Source organism: Neofelis nebulosa, chromosome 16 (genome assembly GCF_028018385.1).
Source record: "Neofelis nebulosa isolate mNeoNeb1 chromosome 16, mNeoNeb1.pri, whole genome shotgun sequence".
NCBI classification, from domain to species: domain Eukaryota; kingdom Metazoa; phylum Chordata; class Mammalia; order Carnivora; family Felidae; genus Neofelis; species Neofelis nebulosa.
Genome location: NC_080797.1, coordinates 32,964,372 through 32,988,996, shown reverse-complemented (window position 1 = coordinate 32,988,996; position 24,625 = coordinate 32,964,372). Strand labels below are relative to the sequence as shown.

Below are 24,625 nucleotides of genomic sequence, written 5' to 3'. Positions count from 1 at the left end.
GAATAAGGCTGATAATGTAAGTCAACATCTCTTCCCTAAATAGTTCCCAGTCTGATGGGGAGTCCAGGGGTTCATCCTGAAGGAGTAAACAAGAATATGAAGCTGAAAAATACTAAGAGGAAAGATAATAAGTAATGTGGAACTCAGAAGAAGAAAGACACTGAGGAGGTGCAAATGAGTCTGACTGGGCAGTAGCAAGGAGCGATGCAGGAATTTATGGAATCAAGGAGTTTTAGGAGATTTATAAAAATATCTGTTCCAAACCCCTCATTTATTTATTTTTTACTTTCTAATTTTTTTTTTTTTTTTTTTTTTTTTTTTTTACATTTGTTCATTTTTGAGAGACAAAGCATAAGCAGGGGAGGGGCAGAGAGAGAGGGAGACACAGAATCAGAAGTAGGCTCCAGGCTCCAAGCTCTCAGCACAGACCCCAATGCGGGCTCGAAATCGCAAACCGCGAGATCATGACCTGAGCTGAAGTCAGATGCTTAACCGACTGAGCCGCCCAGGCGCCCCTATTTTTTACTTTCTAAACGGCCAAGTCAATGACCCAGTTTTTTCAAAGTTTATTTATATACCTTGAGAGAGAGGGAGAGAGAGAATCCCAGGCAGGCTCCACACTATCAGCATAGAGCCCAATGGGGGCTCAAACTCACAAACTATGAAATCTTGACCTGAGCAGAGATCAAGAGTCAGATGCTTAACTGACTGAGCCACCCAGGCACCCCTATCTCTTCAAGCGTTAAGGTTTTTTTATGAAAGTTTTCAATCCTGCAACAAAGTCTAAAGACTTTTACGTTGAGCATTCATATACACACCATTTAGATTTTATCATTGACATTTTAATATATTTATTTTATCATGATGGATTTCTTTTAATGTTTATTTTTGAGAGAGAGGGGAACAGATGATCCAAAGCAGGCTCTGCACTGACAGCATCGAACCTGTTGTGGGTCTCAAGATCATGAGATCATGGGATCATGACCTGAGCTGAACCCGATGCTCAACCGACTGAGCCACCCAGGCGCCCCTATCATGATGGATTTCTATCCATTATATTTTTGATACATTTCAAGTGATTTGTAGACAGTACCTTTCTCTCTAAATAATATAGCATGCATTTCATTGATCAGAATTCCATATGTATTTATAGTTTTTTCTCTTTTATATGCAAAGAGATGCACAAATCTCAAGATTATATTCACCGAAGGGTTGGGTTTTTTGTTTTTTGGATTTTTTTTTTTTTTTTTTTAGCTTTATTGAGGTGTAACTTACCCACTATAAAATTCATTTGTTGTATGCTTTCAGTGATTTTTAGTTACTTTACAGAGTTGTACATCTAATACAATTTAATTTTAGAATATTTTCATTACCCCAAAAAGAACCTCATGCCCATTTTCAGTCACTTCTTATTCCCACCCTCGGTCTTAAGCAACCACTAGTCCAATTTCTATTTCTGTATCTTTTCCTTTTCTGAACATTTCATATAAATGCAATCATATAATATGTGGTCTTTGTATCTGGCTTTTCTGACTTAGCATGTGTATGAGATTCATCCTGGTTGTAGCATTTGTCAGTGGCTCGGGTTTTTTTGTTTGTTTTTTTGTTTGTTTCTTTATTGGCCCAATAATATTCCATTGAATGGATACACCACATTTTGCTTATTATTTTATTTACACTTGAATTATTTCCTATTGGCTGAATGAATAATGCTACTATGAACATTCTTATACATGTTTTTATCTGGACATACAGTTTTGTTTCTCCTGGGTTTATGCCCAAGAGTGGGATTGCAGGGTCGCATGTTAACTTTATGGTTAGCATTTGGAGAAACTGCCAAACTATTTCCTCAAGTGGCTGCACCATTTTAGGTTCCTGCCATCCACGTACCAGGGTTCTGATCCCTTCACATCTGGGCTTCATGAAGGTAGGAACGAACGCCAGTCCCAGGTTCATCTTTATGTGCCCAGGGTCTGGCGGGGGCACACCACAGAGGCTGTCGTTGAGCGTTGTTCGGCTTGCGTGACTCTCAGCCCATGCTTCTCACTTTGTTCCCTTTTGTTCTTTCCTAGGGGCTCAACTGGAAGTTTCCAGTTGTCTGGAAAAATGCCGGATGAGCTCTGCGGATGCTGGGAGGCAGCCCTTCTCTGGAAAGTCCTTTTATCTGGATCTGCCTGCTGGCAAGAGTCTCCAGTTTTTGACGGGGGCCATCCAGCAGCTGGGTGGGGTATGTAACCTGCTTGTGACTTGTGATATCATGTGCCTCTGTGGGTTATCGGGCAGGAGCTGGAGAGGGATTGTATCTGTGACTTCTAGGTATTTGATATCTTTGCTTCTGGACTCTTAGTTTTCACAGCTTCATTTTATTATTATTTTTATTTCTTATTATCTATTTATTTATTTTGAGAGAGAGAGGTAGAGAGCGAGCAGTGGAAGGGTGGAGAGAGAGGGAGACAGAGAATCCCAAGTAGGCTCCCCACTGTCAGCATGGAGCCCAATGCAGGGCTCGAACTCACAAACTGTGAGGTCATGTCTTGAGCTGAAATCAAGAGTTGAAGGCTTAGCACCCAGGTGCCCCTTTTTTCACCGCTTTCTTGAGATGTAATCCATATACCATACAGTTCACCCATTTAAAATGTACAACTCAATGGTTTTTGGTGTATTCACAGAGATATGCAAGCTGTGTGAATACACAATTTTAGAACCTTTTCATCACCCCAAAAAAGAAACCCATACCCATTGTCGGTCACTCCCCATTTCTCCTCAGTACACCCAACCTGGGTAACCACTCCTCTACTTCTGTCTCTATTCTTTTTTTTTTTTATGTTTATTTTCTGTGTAGCTATATGATCATGAATACATTTTTGATTACCAACGTTTTGCCCATAACCTTAAAGCATTAGCACTTTGCTATCGTTATTGTCCCTCATGTTATTTGTAATGAGAATATATTTCTTTGAGTGGATTATTAATTTACCTCATGGTTACTCTGTGGACATTGAGATTATTTCTAAATTTTAACTCTTTTACATCACACTGGTGAAAAACTTCCCGTAAGAAGCATTTGCCGTATTTGAGTCCTTTAAAATATTTTTAAGCCATGTGTGTGCCGCGTGGCACTTTTAGTAAGGGGTTGACATGGGGAACTCTCGAATTTCGAAAATGGGATGATAGTGCTCGGCTCCAAAGAGGCGGGCAACTAGGGAAATGACTTGAATAAGCTTGGAATGCAGAGGCTCTTTTCTGTCAAATGAACAGAAGCTCAGGAATATAGAGGTTTGGCAATGGGGAACATACCAAGTGTTGATTAAACACCCAAACTGGCCCCAAATTACCTTTTGAACTTTTAGTCTCTTCTATCATTTAGCCTGTGCTGTGTGAAAAAACCACCCCAGAACTGGGGCTTAAAACAAGTTATTTCTTACTACTCTGTGGAGCAGCTGGGTGGTTTCTCTGCTGGTTTCATCAAGGCTCCCGCCTACAGCTGCATTTGGGTGGAGGGTCAGCTTGGCTGGAAGGATGGAGTTGACCTCACACATCTGGGAGTTGGTGCTGGCTGCCTCTCTATGGCTTCTCAGGTGTCGTTTGAGAGGCTTCTTACATACGTTGTATATACGCGTAACATCATACGTGTATACAGTAAGCTAGACCAGCCTGTTGACACGGCAGTCTCATGGTAGCTTTCTAAGAAGGTGGAGGGAGAAGCTACACGACCTCTTGAGACATAGGCTCTGGAACACGTTTCACTACATTGTATTGTTCCAGAGGAGTCTTATTGAAGGAGATGGAAGGGGGGGCTCTGCCTCCTGATAGGAATAGCCATCACATTGCAGAAGAGTAGGCAGACTGGAGTGGGAGCCACATGCAGCCATCGAACCATCGGCCGCATTTATATAGGACAGTCATTGTCCTCCTCCCCCCCACCCACCATTTGTTTTTGCCATATTACAGAATATAGGTACTCTCATTCAAGCCATAACTTTAAAGATTCTTTTTGTGATAAAACGTACACAACATAAGATGTGCCATTTTAAGCCTTTGTAAATGTACAGTTTTCAGCATTAATTACATTCACGCAGCTGGGCCACCGTAACCACTGTTTCCACAACTTTTATCACCCCAGACAGACACTCTGTAACCAGTAAGCAAGAACTTCCCACTTCCCTTTTCTGCAACCCCTGTCCAATCCACCGTCTGTCTCTGTGAATTTGCCTATTCTAGAGACCTGTCCGTGGACTCACAGATAGTCGTTCTTTTGTGTCTGCCGCCTTTCACTTAGCGTAATCTTTTCCAGGCTCATCCATGTTGTAGTGTGTATCTTCACTTCATGTCATGACTGAGCAATATTTTGTTGTATGTACACATCACATTTTGTCTATCACCTGTTGGTCACTTGAGTTATTTGCATTTTTTAGCTATTGTAAATAATGCTGCGGTGAGCAAGGATGTACAAGTATCTGTTCAAGTCCTTGTTTCCAGTTCTTTGGGGGGCGTTCCTAGAAGCAGAATTGCTGTGGTAGACGTTGGTAGACCGTGTTTAGCTTTTTGAGGGACTTAAACAGTTGTTGGTTTTTTTGTTTTGTTTTTGTTTTGTTTTGTTTTGTTTTGTTTTAAGCTCAGTGCTAAGTTTCTCATCCAGTCCACCCTTCAGAGAGGGCCATCATTCATCCTGACTTTTAGTGGTGTGCTGGAGGTGGAGCCAATTGTTAGCATCTCTTTCCAGTTCCACGTTCAGTAACATCATGTCAGTAGCTTGCAATCAGCCATAGTGGGAGTTCTTACCCCCCAGAAATCAGCACATGCTTCGTTGCAGGGATTTTTTCCCTGGCGAGTGGGTCACTAAGCATTAGCCACCTCGCCACTGCTTATTTCCATCTTTTCTTCTCCCCACAAATATGAGTTAAGTGTCCTTGTGCTTCAGGCACTGTGTTGGGCCCTTGGGATACAAAGATGAGTCAGACCCTCTCAGTGCCAACGAGGAGCTTACAGGTAGGATGAGCAGATACCTGTGCAGCTCAGTAGCAGCCAAACTCTTGTCTTGTTTCATGTTTTTGTTCCTATTTTTGGTAGTGTGGTCAGGATCACAGGCGCGGTGTCTGGATGCCCCCGAGTATCTTCACAGGAATGCCATGGCTTAACCGGCTACTTTTAATCCTGTTGGGCCCCGCCAGTGTGCTCTTTCTCTGTGCAGACTCAATCTGGTCAAACCACAGAGCCTGTGGCCTTCTGCTGCTGGGTCAGGAGCAGCAGTTCTGGAGACAAAACCTGTATTATATATATAAACCCTATTATGTTTCAGGATGATGTCTTCTTGAGGGCTCGGTACAAAACTGCACTTGGTCTATTTAAGGACATTGATTCTGAAACTTCTGGCAGCCAAGATTTCCTTCCCCAACCTCTCAGAATCGATAATTCTACATCTGCCTTCTGGTTTTCAGCCACCTCTGTGATCTGGTTTCAGGTAATTGAGGGTTTTCTGAGCAAAGAAGTAAGTTACATCGTGTCCAGCCGCAGGGAAGTGAAGGCAGAGAGCAGTGCGACAGGCCACAGAGGCTGCCCCAGTCCCAGCGAGGTCAGGGTGCAGACACCGTCCACGGCCCATCCGAAGTGCGGCCACCCCCGGCCTCCACAGAAACCCACAGACTCGGTAAGAACCTCGTCAGGTAGGAAAGGTGTGTTTTCTGAGCAACGGAAATAGGCCTCGGTGAGCCGTTGTGGGCGGTCTCTGGCTTTAGTTCCATCTGGATTAATTTAACCTCTCATTTGAATTCAGAGACTGAAAATATTTTATCATAGCTCTAGATCGAAAAACCTTCTCAACTGGTTATTCCCACGCTGTCCCTTCTGTGATACATTTCACTTTTTAAGGGACTTCAGAGTCAGAGGGTCAAAAACAATAGGAAGGTCCTCTGTAAACCAGAGAGGGTGTGTTGAAATTGGCCCAGACCTGTCTGCTGGGGGTATGGAGACTCGTAAAGAGAGGTCTGAGAGTACTGGTGACACTTTGGCCTTGGGTAAATTCAGAATGCGCTTCTCCACCTGGGTCCAAGCTGCGGCTACCTGTGGGTGACCCGGGACTGTGTGTGGCTTTACCTTTACCTCCAAAAGGTTCTCTAGGCTTCTGTTTCTGCTGCTCCTCAGCTGTCAATGCTCCCAGCTTTCCAAGACACATGACTCCCAAGCCCTCACCAGCACCTGTGTGAACATCTGTTTGTGCACAGGTGGGCTGCACAGCGTACCTCATTGCCCTTCTCTTCCTGTCAGGTGCCTTTGAGCAGAGGGAAGGAGCTACTGCAGAAAGCCATCAGAAACCAGGTGAGCGGAGGGGGGCGGGCTGCAGGTGGCCGTCTCTGGCACAGGGGAGGATCTAACCTTTCTTAGGAGGGGCTTCTGAAGTACTGACACAGAACGCACAACCTGTGAGACGTACCGTCCTTCTTTTCTTCTTCCAAATGAGGAAGTAGAGCTCAGAGAAGTTCAGTGATTTGTCCAGGGTCGCCCAGGGTGGCGGTGGTAGAGCCCAGATTTGACTCCCTAATCCTTCCAACACCAGAGCCTAGCACGAGCACCTTGGAGGGGATGCCGCGCTGCACATAAGCCGGACTTTGTGCATCTTTTAGCAGTTTATCCCTTTTGTGGGACCCAGAGCCGTGAAAGTGAAGCAGCGGGGGGAGGAGTTCAGGTGATCTCGGGAGCACAGTGGGTAAAGTGGCATCGAGAAGGGGGCGCAGGCTGTGGCGGGGGAAGGCCGTGTGCCGTCCTGGGGCAGCAGGGCAGGAACGGGCTGAGGCCAGCACAGCTTCCTGCTTGATGATGGTGACGGTCGGTCGGTCGCCGGTATTTATTGTGAGAGCTTTCCTCCCAGAGGCCCTCCTGACAGCTCTCTGGGAAGCCTGTGCTGCTTCCTGGTCACAAGTGCCTGGAGCAGCAGCCCCCGCCTCCCGCTGTGGCCAGCGCTTGTGGAGGAGAGGGTCTTTCAGGGGACTGGGGTAGACTCTCCCATAACGTCTCTTCACGGGGTGCCTCAGAGCCGCTCAGGCCTTGGGGAGTCTCTTGCTCCTGCCTGACTGCTTTGTCTTCCCAGGGGAGCAGCAGCGGAGGAGGTGGCGGGAGCAGCAACAGTCTCCTGACCAGTGCCCGCTCCTGGGGAGTGAGGATCCTGCATGTGGACGGTACCGTTTCTGCCCAGGCCTTCTGGAGAGGGGTGTTGGTGACTGACTGGGAACATCCGCTTTTAGAGGGATGTCAGCCAGTATGAGCTAGCTGAAAGCCGAATGTACCCACTCATCATGTGGCCCCACAGCGGTGGGGGGTGTGGAGACCAGCAGTAGCCCTGGCAGGTGCTCGGTCCTAGCACCTAGGACGGTGCTGCTTTGTGGAACGCCCTACAGCTCTCCTCAAACTGGTGTGATGACCCTTTTCACAAACCGGAAACCCTCCTGGTAGCCACAGCCACTTACCAGCTGTACCTCTGTGCTAGGAATGAGCTCAAGTCAGTCCCCACTGCAGTCGTTTGTCCATTGTACAGATGAGGTAATTGAGCCTTAGATGTTAAGTAAATTACCCATAGTTTCATCAGAAGTGAGGGGTGTGTGGGGCGCCTGGGTGGCTCAGTCGGTTGAGTGTCCAACTTCGGCTCAGGTCATGATCTCACGGTCTGCGAGTTCGAGCCCTGCGTCAGGCTCTGTGCCAACAGCTCGGAGCCTGGAGCCTATTTCGGATTCTGTGTCTCCCTCTCTCTCTGTCCCTCCCCCGTTCATGCTCTGTCTCTCTCTGTTTCAAAAAAATAAATAAACGTTAAAAAAAAAAAAAAGTTATATAAAAAGAAGTGAGGGGTGTGGCCCACATTCCAACCTAGTTTGACCTGACTAAATTTCATGTGCTTTCGGGGAGCCTCTCTGGCTCGGTGGGTAGGGCATGCAACTCTTTGATCTTGGGGGTGTGAGTTCGAGGCCCACATTTGGTGTAACCTCTAATTTCTTAAAATTATTTTTATACAAAATTTTAACTAAAGACATTTTTTTTTAAATAAAATCTTAAACTTTTTTCGTGGGGCGCCTGGGTGGCTCAGTCGGTTAAGCGGCCGACTTCGGCTCAGGTCATGATTTCGCGGTCCGTGAGTTCGAGCCCCGCGTCGGGCTCTGTGCTGACAGCTCAGAGCCTGGAGCCTGTTTCAGATTCTGTGTCTCCCTCTCTCTGACCCTCCCCTGTTCATGCTCTGTCTCTCTCTGTCTCAAAAATAAATAAACATTAAAAAAAAATTAAAAAAAAAAAAAAAGGAAACTTTTTTCGTATTTATGTAGGGTTTCCTCGCTGTAACCACCTTTTTGTAGGCTGTAATAAATTTACATTAGAATAGCTATCCTAGGGGCAACTTGAGTTGGTTAAGCAGTTCGTCCCAGGTCATCATCTCATGGTTCCTGAGATCGAGCACTGCACGTTGGGCTCTGTGCTGACAGCACAGAGCCTGCTTGGGATCATATCACACTCACTCTCTCTCTCTCTCACTCTCTCTCTCTCTCTCTCTCTCTCTGTTTCTTCCTCTCTCTCCTTCTCTCTCACTCACTCTCTCTCTCTCTCTCTCTCTCTCACCCTCTCTATCCCTCTCCCTCCCTCACACGCAGCTCCACCTTGAGTCTAGGGTTTTCTCTAATCCGTTGTAGGGGGCTGAACCTGATCCAGCCCAAGATCTGCCAGGGCAATAGAAAACTGCTCAGGAAGGTCCTGGTCTGGGATGTGGGGGGCTCCACTGTCACTAGAAAATCAGCCATTTCTGACGTCTAATTTCCTGCCTTCCAGTGTGTTAGGGAAGCTCCTGCTGGGTCTGCCATATACAGCTACATCTGAGCAAGTCACATGACTGGTCTCCCCCCAATGGAAGCAGCTCTTCAGTGGTACATTAAAGCCCTTGTGAGCCATAAGGCACCTCCTGTTCAAGAGTTGTGTTCAGTACTACAAAACAGAGTGGGGCCAGCTTAGGTACTTTTCCCAGGATAGAGGACCCAGCCCTTTCTTTTATTATCGGCAGGTGCAGAGGTGACACATCGCCAGAAGGTGGCAGGCAAGGCTGGTGTGATCCAGTGGGCCAGGCCAGTGAAAAGTATAGCCCCTGGCCCCAGGAAGGGGCCACGCTGGGGAGATGAGGAGTGGCAGTCTGGCCACAGCCCTCTGTTTCTTCCACAGAAATGATGATGCACGTGCAACAGCTGTCTCTTGACGCCTTGCGTGTGACGAAACAGGGGCCAAAGAAGAAGCCAGAGGTAAGTCGTCCTGCTGAACTGAAAGGAAATAGATGGTTTGTAAACAGTGAGTCTGTGACAACTTTGGCAAATCAGTGCCCCGTGCAGCCGTGTGTTCTTGGCCATCCCGGATCATGTACAAGAAGTGCAGCCTCTCAGCACACCCCTGATGTCCACAGCCCCCCATTGCCCTGTTCCCTCTTCCCTGTGTTACCTGCAGATCTCCCGTGGTATACTGAGGCATTCACCGTGGCCTAGGCCGGGGACTGCCTGTGGGTAGTCCTGGCCTAGATAAAACATAAATGATCATGGCCTGCTGGCCAGGCTGCTGTTCCGGGGACAGCTCTTGGCCAGGGATGAGCCTGCAGATTGCATGGGTGGGGGCAGGGGATGTTGTGGTTTGAAATAGCTGTCACCTTCCAAATTCTTATTTGGCTTTTCCTTCCTTTGCTGGAGTTGGAACTGTGTGTACCACACACCAAAACCCAGGCTGATTTTTAAAGTCACGGTGTCTTCATCCAGCCTAAATCTGAGAAAGGATTAAGCCTTGCAGGTTCACCCAGGGCCTGGCACCCAGGAATAGGACCAACAGTGGTAATAGACCACAGCCATACCAGATGGAACCTCTGCCTCAGCTCCCCTCGCTCCACACCCTCTGGTCTGGGAGTCTTTGGGGTTTTGCTGCTGCTATTAAATAGATTTTCATTGTTCACAATTCAAAAGGTTATGCAATGAGTCTCTCTCCCCTGCGACTTCTCTTCCCCAGCCACCAAGCTCCCTCCCTGAGATAAACAGTGCAAACAGTTTTTCAGGTTTCCTTCCAGGATCCGTGCATGTACAAACAGATATGTCAAAGTCCCCCCCACCCTTTATGCAAATGCACAGTATTTTTACTTTGCTTTGTTCAGTTAATAATCTATTTTGTAGATACTTAGGGATCTTCCAGAGTGAGTTCTGGGTGCAGTCTGCTGATGTTTGAGGAAATACGGAAGCTGCTTTGGGTCATGTTTGCCCCGGAGGTGTGGCCTAGAGAATCCTAATCTCACTGGGCCCAGAGGCACAGACAGTCATGGACCCACTAGATCTCTCCTGCCCGCCCCCACCCCAATTCTACCTGATTTCTTACATTTTTCCATATAGTTTGTAATATTAGTTTGACCTTGGCCTAAACGTTGGTCTTGACCAAGAGAGTCCTAATACACAAGACAGGGCACAGGAAGGCAAGAGGCAGTCTCTTTACACTTGTCCTGTAAGCTGATCTGGGATGCCAGCAGTGCCTAGGAAATGCAAGCTGCCATTTAGTGAGCACCTGCTCTGCATCAGTCTATTACCTACTTTCTTTGCATTTGTGCCACATCGGCCAGGTAGGGAGGTGCTTGTCACACCCCGGGTGGCACAGCTCCACTTGGTGCCCAGGCCTGGGGCTTCTGTGGCTCTTGCTCTTCACTGTCCTGCATTTCCTCCACAAAGTCAGCTGCCACTGAGATGCACACACCGCACTCACCGCTCCTCATGTCCCTGGGGAGGCAGAGGGAGCCGTCCTGTCAAAGTTGGCTCCGCTCAGGGCCCAGCCCATAGCAGGAAGCAAAGTGGGGCAGACTCACAGCGACTCGGCTCACCGGGCCCTCTTCCTCGACCCTCTAGCTCCCTCGCATCCTTAACCTATTTTCCCTTTCCATTTAGGGAACGCGTCCAGCAGAATCAAGAACGCGGAAAGGTCAGTGTGGTAGCTTTCCTCATCTAATTGCAGTCCCTCCCTCCTAAACGCTTCCCCACGGCTCCCTCTGTGGCAGCATCTGCTCACTTTTCTGCGGCAGGAAGCGAGTCCAGGTTGTGTTGCCCTTTTGTGTTTCCAGGGCCTGAGCTTTGCAGACAGGAGGGCAAGAGAGGGGTATCCATGAGCAAGTCCAGGGCTGCCCAGCCGGGGCTTTTCCTTGGCGCCAAGACCCCACGCGGCCGCTCTGGCTCCTACATCCCCTGCCTGCTCTGGGCATTAACTGAAGTTCGGCTTCCTTTTCCTTCTGATTCAAGAGCAGTTTGGGGTGGGCAGTTTGACAGCTGCCTACCACTTTCCCAAATGCCAAACTCCCTGAAATTGACAAACAGGCAGATTGACAGCCCGGCTCCCAGCCCCTCTTGGACCGCAAGAGAGTTTCTCCCCCTGGATGTTTCTCCCAAAGATGCTCTTTAAGTGGCATTTATTCGTGCACAAGCAGGAGCTAAGAAAAGTCACTTGGCACCTCTCATGTTCAAAATTCAAGGAAATCTGTGGGGGAATTGATTTTAATCACTGTCTGAGTTAATTAGAAAGACAAGAAATCGCCCCCAAAAAGTAATTAATGGGAGCTGCTGCCATGTGAGGAGTGAGGCTGCTTTTTGCTTGGGCGCTGGTGGAGCCTGGAGTGGGTCTGCGAGCTGGGAGGCGCCAGCCTCTGGATGGGGTCTGGGGCTGTTATCTCTGACAGGGCTTTGGTCACTGTGGGAAGTAGAGGTGGTTCTTAATACCTAAGAGGTTTTAGAAACTGAATAATTAGCTAGTAGAGGATGAATCTCCTGATTAACTGAGCAAATTTGTCTTCCCAGCACCCCTTTGCCCTGTTCATTCAGGAACGAGATTTCACCCTTGATACATTTTTTTTTTTTACTGCCCTCTGCTGTGATCCCTAAACACTCTTTAGCTCTCTTCCTCCCTGCTTTCCCCCAGAAAACCCAGGATCCTCCTGGAGTGTTCTGCCTGGGGGAGTGTTCTCGGGCCCCTCAGGATTCTGAGACTCCCAAGAGGAAAGGTCAGGGAAGGACCCAGGACTTTAAGCAGAAACCAGCTGGGGCTGGGTTCTGCCCCGCAGCCAGGTTTCTGGCCTGCGGCTCACAGCCTCCAGAATCCACACACGGGAGGGTCCCGTACCCTGCTTTGGGGTTCGGGGCACCCTGCGGCCTCTCCCTAGTGGGGGAATTCTCTCTCCCAGGGTAGAGGCCGGAGGAGATGGGAATGGGTGTCCTGCCTCAGCCAAATGGAAAGGTGTGCCTCGGGGTGGCGTAGGCTCCCGCTCTGAGCAACTCTTAAACCTTGGCAGAGCCTTACCTCTCTGGCGTTTCCTGTGTGTGTGTGGTGTGGGCCCTGCATCGGAGCCCACAGATGGCTGACGTGTGCGCTTTTTCTTTCCAGTGGCCAGACTGAAGGCACCATTCCTCAAAATTGAAGATGAGAGCAGGCAAGTGGTGGTGGTTGGCGGGGGGGTGGGGGGGCCTCTCCCCTTTCCCTCCCCTCAGACCCACCAGGCCCGCACAGAAGAGAGGTGCTCAGGGGCCCCAAGCTGACGTGGGGGTCATGGAGCCCCTCAGCCCTGCACCTTCGTCTTCCCCAGAAACCGCTTTCTCCCCCTGTCATGGAGAAGTCTCCCAAAGACCAGGAGGAGCCTCTGAAGGTGGCATTGCACAGGTGGCACTCCTCTTGGTCATGAGTCAGAGGTTAGTGACCCTGTGTGTGAATTACCTCTTTCTAATGCTCTGCTTTTATGAGCACATGATGTCCCATCCAGGCTCATTACTGCTCCTCGTTTCCCTGTGGGCATACACTGATGCTTAATACCGAATTGTTGCTGGCCCAGGACAGTGCCAGTATGGTCCTCGTGGCCAAAGCCAGGGCTCTTGGGGTGGTGTTGGAGACTCCCTTGTCAAACCACCCTGTACTGGAAGCCTTTCTGGTTGGCTGTGCAAAACCCTTTTCTGACACCTGCTCTCTCATGAGGAGAAAGACTGGCATGAGGAGACTCTACCCTTTTCCTAGTGGGGAAATCAAGGTCAGAGAAATTAAGGGACTTGTATACGGCCATTTTGCCAATGAATCTTAGCCCAAGGCCAGAATCCAGATGTCCTGCCTGGTGTCCTTTTCACTCAGCCCTAAATGTCCACCAGTATGACCCCTTCTTACCTAGAGCAGGAGGGTCACATTGGTTATAATCTATGAGCTGTTAGTCACCTTGGTTATTACTGACTCTTTGATAAGCACTAGATCAAAAACCTGCGAATCTTTAATTATCTCAGAGGTTTTTCTTAGGGAGAGGGAGACACAGAATCCAAAGCAAGCTCCAAGCTCTGAGCTGTCAGCACAAAACCCAATTTGAGCCTCGAACCCACGAACCATAGGATCATGACCTGAGTCGAAGTCGGACACTTAACCCAACTGAGCCACCCAGGTGCCCCTAAAGATTTTTTGTTTTTTGATTTTTAAAGAAAAAGCTCATGTGAACCTAGCAGAGACTCCCAGGACCAGAGCTTTCTGGGTCCCTAAGCCTCAGGCAGGGCAGCTAAAAGACCCGGTGCTGGGAGCCTGGCATGCCTGCCTACCCTCCAGCTGGACCTAGATTTCCTTCTCAGTACCTGACCACAGTACAGAATTGGCTTTGGGGACCCAAAAATTAGCGGAGGGAACACAGAAAGGTAATGAGGTGCTCTCTCCTTCAGTTCCAGTGGCGGGGGGGTACTTCCCAAACTCAGCCCCTTCACTACCAGTTAAATACAAGTAGCGATGACTCATACACAGCAGCATAAGAGACGCCACCAGTGCCTCAGCGTCTCGCTGCACGTGGCACAGGCGACGTCACTTACTGGAGTGGTGTCCACGTGTTTGTGTGCCCCTGGCATCACAGGCAGGAGTGGAGATGAGGTTTCTTGTGGTTCTGTTTATGCGCTCTTCTGAAGCCTTGTAGCTTCACCCACCTCAACTTTGCAACCTTCTAAGCAGAAACAAAACATTGAGGAGGAAGAAAGAAGGGTACTGGGGTGGTGAAGTGCACCTCCTTCTTCTTAAGGATCCAAGAAGACCCTGTGGGCCACAGGGCTCCCACCATGCCCCGCCCGGGGAACCCATGGCCTGCATTCTCTCCTGGAGTGCCCACTGTTTCAACCAAACATGGTTTCCAAGCCTGGCAGTTCTATGAGCAGGCTTTGCTGAGTATCCACAGATCCCCAGATCTGGTTCTGAAAGTTTCTTGAACATGAGCAACTTTAGGCAAACCACCAAAACAACTCAGTATAGATCTGACTACCCAGAACCTTCACTGTGCTTCTCTTTCCCATTCAGAATACCTCCACTCAGGTGGTACAAAGGAGCAGCCCAGAGCAAAAACGTTCCTCTTCTTGGAATAGGAAAATCACTGTTCTGGTTTAAACCTTCCTCCATTTAGGTCTGTCAGGCTAGAGTCCTCAAACATGGTTTGTTTTATTTATTTTTTAAATACTTTATTTTTAAATAATCTCCACACCCAATGTGGGGCTCAAACTCCCAACCCCAAGATCAAGAGTCGCATGCGCCACTGACTGAGCCAGGCACCCCCTTAAAGGTGGTTCAGGGTCAGGAAGCAAAGTAGAGAGATAGATCACTAGTTGGGAGACATGCCCTGTTGCCTAGTCTTGACCACTCACCAGTCGTGAGCCCTTGGGCAAGTCACAGAACCTTTTGGGCTCCATTTCCTCTTCTGTAAAAATGGGCTAAGAACCACTTGTTCCCATCAGCTCAGATGAGGCAGCGAGGTAAACTGGGCTTTGATGAGTAGACCGGGAGAGCATAAATATTCATCTAACCAGGAAGGCTGGTGAGGGTTTGGTTCTAGAACCGAAAAGATGTGCAGGGGAGTGGCCGTTTTATCAGGATTGGAATTCTAGGGGGTTGGGACTGGCCCCTTTCCTCATCCTATCCTTGCCCCACTGTAGTCAAAATGGAAGTTTTCTGTGTTTCAGGAAGTTTCGTCCTTTCCACCATCAGTTTAAATCCTTTCCTGAAATTTCTTTTCTGGGACCCAAAGATGCAAGCCCTTTTGAGGCCCCGATGACCCTGGGCAGCTCGCATCATACCAGGTGGGTCTTTCTGGTCTGAGTACCAAGGGCTGGTTGCAGGCAAGGTCCTTCCCCTCCAGAGCCTGCTGGTCTGATTTGGGAATGGCCATGTGTTCGCTCCTTAGGCAAAGTCTATTCTGGGAACTTAGCCCAGACCCTAGGAGTCTTCATCCGTTTTACTTGGTGCTTTCCGTCCCTACTGAAGAATTTGACTTGTGTCCAGAGAGCAGTAGACTGGCTTCTAAAAGGTCTACAGACCATCTTTATCAGAGTCCCCTGGGGTCCCATTAAAAAGGCAGGTTCTCATACTCCACACCTACAGAATCACAGTCTCTGATGATGAATCCCCCAAAACTGCATTCCTGTGAGCTCCCAGGTGATTTTTATGCACATCAGAGCTGGAGGCCTTTGGGGCTAAACATCAGGAATAACTAAGGGGCAAGGAATCTGGGGACCTACCGCATTGTGTGGCCCAGAGTGGTTCATAGGCTGTGGGTGTTCTTCCTCCGCAGATGTGTGAGAATGTGAACCTTCACTGAGCAGAGTGCAGCAGGGAGGACTACAGGGAGAGAGTGGCCCAGGGGCGGGGGCAGAAGGGGCGAGCTGGAGAAAATCTGTGGGAGGAAATGTTTAATATTTTTCATTTTTAAATTACTGTATTTTAGTTCCAAATTCAGAAGTTACAGAGGGTTTAAAATGAAAAGTCTGTATTCCACACCTGCCCTCTAATCTCCAGAGTGTGGGTCTGTGTCCAGACGTAGTTTATGTATCCTTTTCTCTTATATAAAGAGTAGCATAACAATGGGCTGTTTCTAGCTTTTTCCACTTGATGTATTCTTTTTTTTTTTTTTTTAATGTTTATTTATTTTTGAGACAGAGACAGATCGTGAGTGGGGAAAGGGCAGAGAGAGAGGGAGACACAGAATCTGAAACAGTCTCCATGCTCTGAGTTGTCAGCACAGAGCCCGACATGGAGCTCGAACTCACAAACCATGAGATCATGACCTGAGCCAAAGTCGGATGCTTAACCAACTGAGCCACCCAGGCGCCCCCCACTGATGTACTCTAGATTGATTTCCTATCGGTCCCTAGAAAGCATCCTCATTTTTTAATGATTTATTTTTTTTAATATATATTTTGTAACATTTATTCATTTTCAAGACAGAGACAGAGCATGAGTGGGGGAGGGACAGAGAGAGAGGGAGACAATCTGTAGCAGGCCTCAGGCCCTGAGCTGTCAGCACGGAGCCCGATGCAGGGCTCGAACTCACGGAGCACAAGATCATGACCTAACCTGAAGTCTGACGCTTAACCGACTGAACCACCCAGGCACCCCACTGATTTATTTATTTTTGAGAGAGTCGGGGGGACAGAGGATCTGAAACCAACTCTGCTGCGCTGATAGCAGTGAGCCCAATGTGGGACTTGAACTTCAAGAACCGTGAGATCATGACCTGAGCTGAAATCGGAGGCTCAACCAACTGAGCCACCCAGGCGCCCCCCCCACAGATGTACTCTAGATTAATTTCCTATTGGTCCCTAGAAAGCATCCTCATTCTCTTCTGTGGCTTCAGTGTCTTCCATTGTGTGGTCTTACAGTATTTTATTTAACCAGTCTCTTACTGATGGATGCTTAGATTATTTCCAGGCTTTTGCTATTATAAATAATGCTATAGTGAATAGTCTTACGCAGAGTAAATTTGTAGAATAAATTCCTAAAAGCGGAGGTGCTGGGTCAAAGGGTACCTGCATTTATAATGTTGATAAATGCAGCCAAATTGCTCTTCGTGGGGGTGATGCCAGTGTGTGCTCTCACGCCCTGGCCCTGAGCCCATCTCCCCTCTTGCCTTGGCTGGTACAGTGAGCTGTCCGATGTCCTGACCTCTGCCAGTCTGATAGTTTAAAAACTGTATCTTAGTGTAATTTTCATTTTCGTTTTTCTCATTATGAATGAGGTTAAGTAGGTTCATATGTTTGATCGTTTGACTCTTTTCATATGAACCTTCTTTATATCTTTTGCCCATTTTTCTTTTCGGTTATTGATCACTTTTCTTATTGATTTGTAAAGAGCCCTTCATGTATTAGGGAAATGAGCCCTATTAGTTATAAATACACCTCCCCCTCCCCCAGTTTGTGATTTATCTTTTATTTACATTTTCTGCCATGCATACATTTTTTTAGATTGCATGTAGTTGAATTTATCAGCTTTTTCCCATGTTTTCTACATTTTGCATCATGCTTAGAAAGTCCTCAGAGAGGGCTGTTTTGGACTTGGTTGAGCTTGCTCATACAGCCAAGCAGCCACTAGAAAGATGGGCCTGAAATTCAGACGAGAAGACACGTTTGAGAAAGAGATTGGAAAGTCCTCAACGAAGGTGGCATCCATGCAAGGAACAAGCCAGCGTGAGGGAGGAAGCCACCTGAAGCAGGGGAAGGGGACATTCGGGGTAGAGGAGGTTGGGGGCAGTATGGTGCCCTCACTACCACTGAGGCCCTTTGATTCTACAGGTCAGATGAGCCTGGGTTTGAGTGTCAGGCTGGAACTGCCCTAGGAGGCCTTTTTGCTGCCCCTGGCACATGCCCTCACCTATGGTTTGAGATGCGTGGGCAGGGACCGGACAGGGTCCCCTCTGAGAGGTCTCGCCTTCCTCGTTGCCTGGATGGGAGGTGCAAAGTGTAGGCAGGTCTGCCTGACTGTTCTGGTCCTTCCCTCCGAGGGCCCCAACAGTGACTGCTTTCCCCCACCCCCACCCAATGCTTTCCCCCAGAGAACCCAAGGACCGAGAGCCAAGCCGGCGATTGGCCACCCGCACCCCACCCAGGAGAAGGAAGGGCTTCTGTGAGTGCTGTCAAGAGGCCTTTGAAGAGCTCCACGCGGTGAGCCTTCCCTGCCAAGCAGCTGCTCCCAGGCTGCTCTGACCGCGCTTTTCCTACCCGCCTCCACCCCACTCGCACCTCACCCTGGCCTTGACTAATGCCCTGTGCCCCTCTCACCCCGGGCAGCATCTCCAGAGCGCCCAGCACCGGGGCTTTGCCCTAGAAGCCCACCCGTATGCAGAAGTCGATCGGGTCATTGCCCAGCTCGGCCACAGCTTTGCTGACACCCCCTCGCAGGCCAGCCTCCCCAGGTGAGCACCCTGAGCGGCCCTGCTGGCATGGTGGGCGCCGCCGTGTCCTCACCGTCCTGCTGCTGCCCACTCCAGAGGGGAAGGAGCCAAACAGGACCAGGGATTGGTGGCGGTTGGAAGCCCTCCATTTGTGGCTTCAGCTGATGGGGACTGGGCCAGATCAGCACATGGCTCCCATCCTGATGCATAGCCATCGCCATGGTTGTGTGGGTAGGGAGGGCAGCTCAGCAGTGGCTGCTCCTGGCATGTGCCTGCTGATGTCCCTGTGTGGCCTTCTAAAAGTAGCGAGGGGGATTCCTGAGTTCCTCCCAGACAGGTAAGATGCAGTATCTTTCAGCCTCTCTGTAAGTTACCCCCAGAAAGGATTGCAGGGGGATCTCCAGCCCGGCTTTCTCTGCTGCCACCAGCTCGCTGTGGCTTCTTTCCTCTTGACCCAAGTCTTCACCTCCCTGGGCTCAGCTTGGAGAGCCAGGCTCAGTGCTGCATTCTCCAGCCGCCAAAGGGCACAGCCTCTGCTGTGGAATTATTAAATGGAACAGCCTCTAACCTGTTCCTCTGGCCAGCCCTGACCACAGGCCACAGAGCCAAAAGAGACGCAGACAGCACTGGCCGCTATTGCAGGGGCAGCCCGAGAGCAAGCCTCTCACAGAGCCCCAGAGCGGGCCGCTCTCTTCATGCCAAAACTGAGAAGGGTAGTGCCATGCATGCCCCACCCACACCCTGCCCTCAGCCCTGACCCAGAAAGATCCCGACTTGCCACCTGCTCTGGAGTTGAGCCCTGAGGCCCAATGTTTCTGTCCCGCAGGCAGCCAGGCTCCCCGTGTTCAGATCGTGACCTGCTGTGTCCTGAGACTCCGCCTCCTACCCAGCCCTGCCATCCCAGGGCAGCATCTCCCAGGATGAAAGAGGAAGACGAGCATCAGGCCCCAGGCACTCCAGAGCAGGATGGGACGGTGGGCAGCATGAAGGCAACCGATGAACCTGTGGGGGCTGGTGAGATGCTGGGACTAGTAGCAAGCTGCCAGGAGCTGGGAGGGTCAGTTCATGTCATTGCAGACCCCCCAGAGACACCAGTGTCCAAGAGCCCTGCACACCAGAGCCTCTTGACAAGCTCTGGTTCTACAGAACTCTCTGGCTCGGATGTCGCGCTTTTCGGCCACAAGCGGAAGATTCGGCTCCCCAGTGGCAATCCTGAAAAGAGGTCAGGGGTCTCCCGGCCACAGGCCTCATTCTTTGTTCCAAGAACCACCAGCCCTTGTGGCGCCAGGACAGCCAGTGGCGGGCACCCCCTCTTCCTTCCCCCTCCTGATTGTGAGCACAGGCCTCTGGCCCCTCTCCTCCCCTGGTGCCACCCACAGACCTGCCTCCCCCTCCCCACAGATGGGCCAGCAGAGTGCTGGGCCACACAGCCCCCTTGGCCAGGGGAGGACAGCCCGCTGGGATCTGAGGATTCTGAGTGTGCCGCCCCTGGCCCTGGCTGATCAGCTCCCTAGCTGCCCTGTGGCTCCAGGCCAGCTGTCAGCCCACCTGCACTCAGCAGCTGACGTGCAGCCTGCAGGAAGACCCGCAGAGAGTCTGTCTACCTCTGTCCCCTGCTCTCAGCCAGTGGGGGAGCCAGCTGCTCCCAATGGTTCTGGGCCTCCCAGCCTCCCTGTCTCAGCCCTAGCCCAGTGCCAGCAGAGAACTGATACCATGAGTCTCCTGGGGCACGCAGTAGCTCTCTACTTGAGGGCCAGATACACAGAAGTTATACTCTGCTGAGTGCTGCACAGCCAGCAGGGGCCAGACCAAGCACAGGGAGGACAGCACCTCAGGGCCTCCCCACCAGAGCCAGAAGAGCCGCTGGCCTGGCCTTTGAAGTCCAAGAGAACAGCAGTTGTCATGGCCAAGCTCTGTAGGCTCGACAGAGCCAGTCCTCCCACTCACTGGGTCTTAGGTTAGGACCAAGAGAGTCTGGGCTGGGGGCTGCCCTCTACCCCTTCCTCCAGCCAGCTCCCTGACCAGGCAGCAATCTGATGGTCTTGCTCATCATCCCTGCCAGCTGCCCACACCAGGAGGCAGAGGCAAGGTTGGCATAGGGAGGGACCACAAAGGATCTAGAACGGCAGGAGCCCTGGCCTGGCTTCCTGTCCCTCTGAAGGCACTTGCCTCTTGCAGAGCCGAGTTTTGGTGTTCCCCACCCCCATCCCAGCCTCCTTTCCCAGGAGCATGTGGCTCTCCTGCTTTCTGAAATGCCTGTTTGTCCCCTCCCCCAGCCCCCCACGCTCGTGCACACGGATCCTCAGGAACATACGAAGCAGAGGAGGGGCTGGGCTGCAGCACCTCCAGAGCTCCCTCGCCCCCCTGCATTTGGTGGGAGCCTGGTGCTGAAATGACCTTTCTCCTGAGCCCAGGATATGGCCAGAGCCCCCTCTGGGGACCCCTCTGCTCTTCCCTGGCTGCCCTCTGCCATTTCTGCTCTTCCAGGGTCGGGATTCACCTGCCAACTTCTGCATCACCCTCTTCTCTCCCTCCTTCCCCAAGGACCTCCCCCCATTTCTTTCAGCCAAGCCATTAATCTGGAGACGAGATGGGTTTGCTATTGATTCTTTGGCCACTTTTTTTTTTTTTTTTTTTTTTTTTTTTACATTTTGTGCTGTGGTTCTTCTCACCCTTCTCTGCGTCTGTGTGTTTGTTTCTTTAAATGTTGAAGCTACAAGAAGCCTGGTGCTATTCTGTGTCTCATTTTGGAGGAAGAAAGGGGGGCCTCGCTGTGGGTGAGGACCTGAGTTGTTAGTTTGGAAATAGAGCAACTGTGTGTACAACCCTCATAGAGGTCATGTTTGGCCTTTTTATGCCATTCCTGTTAAATTTCACAATTAATCTTGGTTCAGGAACTGTAAATAAATTTGTTAATAACAAATAGCAAAGGGATAGGGCTGGAATGCAGTGTGTCAGGCCTTGATGTGCCCTCCAGTGACCCAAAGCAGGACTCAAGCCCAGCAGATATGGACAGAGTAAGTGGATGGCCAGATAGGAGCCCCCTGCAAGTGGGAGAGTGTATGTCACAGCCCCTGAGGGCCGAGGGGAGGTCAGGCGGCATCTGTCCAGTCTCTGGTCACTCATTTGGCTCTGCTGCTAAAGGGGGCCTCAGGAGACCTGAGGCCGGACAGATGGGTGCTGCCCTCAGTGGCTCCTTGGCACGGGGACTATTCAAACCCCTTCCACTCCTCCGCAGACGACCTTGACTCAGACTCCACAGGCATTGCTTCTCCTTGCTCCTGATCCCCTTTCCACATCCAACTCCTACAAAGGAAGCGGTGTCCTTCCTTCCTGTCACTGTCCCTGCTCTCCAGTCCACCCAGCCAGCCTCGTCAAATTCCTTTTCTTGGGTTTGCCATCTCTTCCCTCTGCCCTAAAACTCCATCCTGGAAAACACTTGCATTGATTCAGCAGGCTCCCCCCACTGTTCTCCAGCTCCTTCCTGCGGTCTACAGCCACTGCCTCCATGTCTGCACCTTCTTGCCCTTCCAAACCCGCGGAGGCTCTGCCTGAAGCGCTCCACTGGGCTTGTCCCTTCCAAGGTCACCGCATAACCTGATAGTTCTCAAAGGCAGATTCACTTTCTCCTTTTCCACCTTGAAACCTGGCTCCCCTGCTTGACCCCACTCTAGCCTGGTGCTCCCCTCCCCCAGCCTCTGCCCTCTTGTACCAGCCTCATTCAGCACAGACCTCAAATGTCTGCCGAGTCAGTTCCTAGAGCCCTAACTAGCCCTCTAACACCCCTGCTTCCCCAACCTGGGCCTGGGGGACCTTTGTCCTCACCTCTGCACACCTTCACAGATGTGACCTGGGTGGAGAAAGCTCCACCCAGGCTCCTTTTCTGAATTCTACTCTCCACCTGTGCAAGGTGGGAAGGCAGGGAATCTAGCCACACCCTGACTCGCTGTGTCTTTGGGGGGTCCCTTTACTAATCTGGGCCTCCGTTTCCTCATCTTTCAGTGAGGGGCTTAGATGACATGACCTTCAAAAGTCCTTTCCAATAATAAAATGCCCTGATGGCCACCGGCTCCCTTAGATCCCTCTGTCCTTGCCACCACCACAGACCTACTTACCCAAAAACTTGTTCCTCCTTCCGAGACCGGCTCCCCTTCCCACTTTGTCCTGCGCCTCTCCTGGCGCCCTCTACCTCAGCTTCTCCCATCAGGCTGAGGTCCTCCTGGCCACTCTCCCTGATGCCCATCCTCTCCTTACAGCCACCCTATCTCCCTGGTCTCTGACACCTCCTGTCCCCAGACCCTGTCCAGCCAGGCTGGTCCCTTGTCTGGCCACCGTGGGCACTCTGGCCCTGAGGCTGCTCTCTGACACTGACCTGGAATCCCCCTCGACAACAGCAAGGATGCCCTATGATTCGAGGTCCAGATTCCATACTCTGAGAATCCTATAGTGTGAGTCACACAGGCCTGAGTTCACTTCCCAGTCCTTCCCTTAACTCTGACCTGGGGCAAGGCTTCTGAGATGCTGTTTTCTTAAGCTGAAAAAGAGATAATGGTAGTTTCTGCCTTACTAGGAAGTCACAAGAATTAAATCTGGTTAGGATGTTATAAACATTCAACAAACTAACTTTTTATCCTCCCCTCCCCTCTGCAACGTGTACCTGTGAGGCCTCTCTTTTGGACCTTTCAACAGAGCTCATTTTCACTAATCTCCCACCTCATGACCTATGGCCCTATCTCCTGTGTGTACTTGTGGGTGAAGCTGCTAAGGGGTTCTATGAGATGCCCTGTCCCCAGGCCCCCACTTTTCCAACAACTGGTTCTCTACAACCCGAGAAATCGCATGTGAGGGGGAGAAAGGGGAGTGGGGTGTATGCCGCATGCCCCAACCCCGGCATTTGGGCCCTCGGGAGCATGACAACATTTGCGCACTACAAACCTCTCAAAGGATGGATGCCCCTGGGACCCCAGGCTCCTCCAATTCCTCCCTGAGCTTGAGATTGCAGGAAGGGTTCTCAAGGACAACTGAGAGGGGGGAAGGAGCACTAGACTTCCCTCGGGAAAGATCTCATCAGGTGAGGAGAGTGGTTCTTTCCCAGTGGGAAGGACAGGGCACTGGGCTGGGATCTGGGAGGAAGCAGAAGGACTTTCTGGTCCTGATGGTCTGGGCGTTTTCTCTGCTCCCCACCCCTCAGCATCCTGTCAACAGGCAGTCTCTCCATGTGCAGGGTAGAGGGCCCCAAGACCCCAAGCCACAAAGGAGTCCCTTGGGTCTAGGACAAGGGCCAGGAAGCTGTTTTTCTCCATGGCACCTTCAGGGCCACATGGATGGTGTGAGCCCAGATCGAGGGAGCATTTCTGTACACCAGGTGCTGCTCTGAGGATTTGAAGCCAGCCACTCATTTACCCCCTGCAACCCTGTCGCGAAGGGGCATTCTAACCCCCATTTCACAGATGAGGAAACCGGCTTGGGGAGGCCGGGAGACCTGCTCAAGGTCACACAGCCCTTAACCAGGACTGGGACATCAGCTGGTTGCCTGAAGCCCTAAGTCCTGCTCTTCACGTGCCCCCACCCTGCCCTCGCCTGGCGTGGCCTCTGCGGCAGGCCTTGAAGCCTGGGCATGGGGCCTGGATAGACTCCGTTGGCAGGAATTCCCACCCACCATGTCTTCCAGGATAGAGTTTTTGGGCAGAGGGAAGGAGAGGGGCCAAGGGCAGCAGACACCCCTCCCTTACCTGCAGCTGCTGGGACTACATCTTGGCCCCACATCAGCCCAGCTTGGCCCCTGTGCAGGAAAATTTGAGGGAAGAACTGGCTGGAGGGCAGGACTTCAGGGAAGGAGGCCCCAGGCCTCTCGGTGGTAAGGGCTCCTGAAGGAGGGCTGGGGGTGGGGACCAGAGCCTAACAGCTCCCTCAGCAAGAGTGAACCAGAGGGTGGCCATCAAGACAGAATAGTGGCCACCAGTCTCTGATTTCCAGAGTCCCGTCCTCCTCCTGGAGCAAACAAGCAATGGGCAGAAGGGACCAAAGTAGCCCTCCATAGCTGTGTACTGGGGTAAGGATTCTCCCAGGGAGCCCCTGGTGTGAAGAGATGCTACCTCCACAGCTCTTGACCTCAGGAGAGAAGGTGGGTGAGAGAAACAGGCAGGCTCCTGTGTGGGAGAGGTGTGAAGCTTGTAGCAGAAGCGACACAGGAGTCACAGGAGTGGGAAGGCGGGACCTCAGCCTCGAGAGTGAGGTGCGCTCAAGGGACGGTCAAGATACCAGCTGAGCCTGCTTGAAGCGGCCCACCCAAGGGAGAAAAGGGGGCTGTTGGGGGTCATGGGGCCATATAATTGAGCTACCATGGGAGCTGGCTCAGAATGCCACCAGAGAAGAGCCAGTTTGGGGGCCAGGAAGAACTCTCAACAGGAACCTCAAGGAACCAGAGCCACAGAAAATGGTAGC

The 24,625-nt window shown here is 50.9% G+C and overlaps 1 protein-coding gene across 8 annotated transcripts in view; it reads left to right on the top strand.

Moving 5' to 3' along the window:
• Positions 1-24,475, top strand: part of DBF4B (DBF4 zinc finger B) — a 59,652-nt gene extending 35,177 nt beyond the window's left edge. For 6 of the 8 annotated variants that reach the window (XM_058704851.1, XM_058704850.1, XM_058704848.1 and 3 more), the window contains 11 exons: positions 2,073-2,227; positions 5,462-5,647; positions 6,265-6,315; positions 7,085-7,172; positions 9,184-9,260; positions 10,923-10,956; positions 12,406-12,451; positions 14,979-15,095; positions 17,843-17,951; positions 18,078-18,202; positions 19,008-21,111. In XM_058704851.1, the coding sequence (XP_058560834.1) occupies positions 2,114-2,227; positions 5,462-5,647; positions 6,265-6,315; positions 7,085-7,172; positions 9,184-9,260; positions 10,923-10,956; positions 12,406-12,451; positions 14,979-15,095; positions 17,843-17,951; positions 18,078-18,202; positions 19,008-19,683 (1,623 nt within the window). In that variant the 5' untranslated portion in view covers positions 2,073-2,113 and the 3' untranslated portion in view covers positions 19,684-21,111. Of the gene's footprint in view, positions 1-2,072; positions 2,228-5,461; positions 5,648-6,264; positions 6,316-7,084; positions 7,173-9,183; positions 9,261-10,922; positions 10,957-12,405; positions 12,456-14,978; positions 15,096-17,842; positions 17,952-18,077; positions 18,203-19,007; positions 21,112-24,157 lie in introns of those variants that run through there. The other 2 variants (XM_058704852.1, XM_058704844.1) reach the window with 2 other exon arrangements.
• The last annotated feature ends 150 nt before the right edge of the window (positions 24,476-24,625 follow it).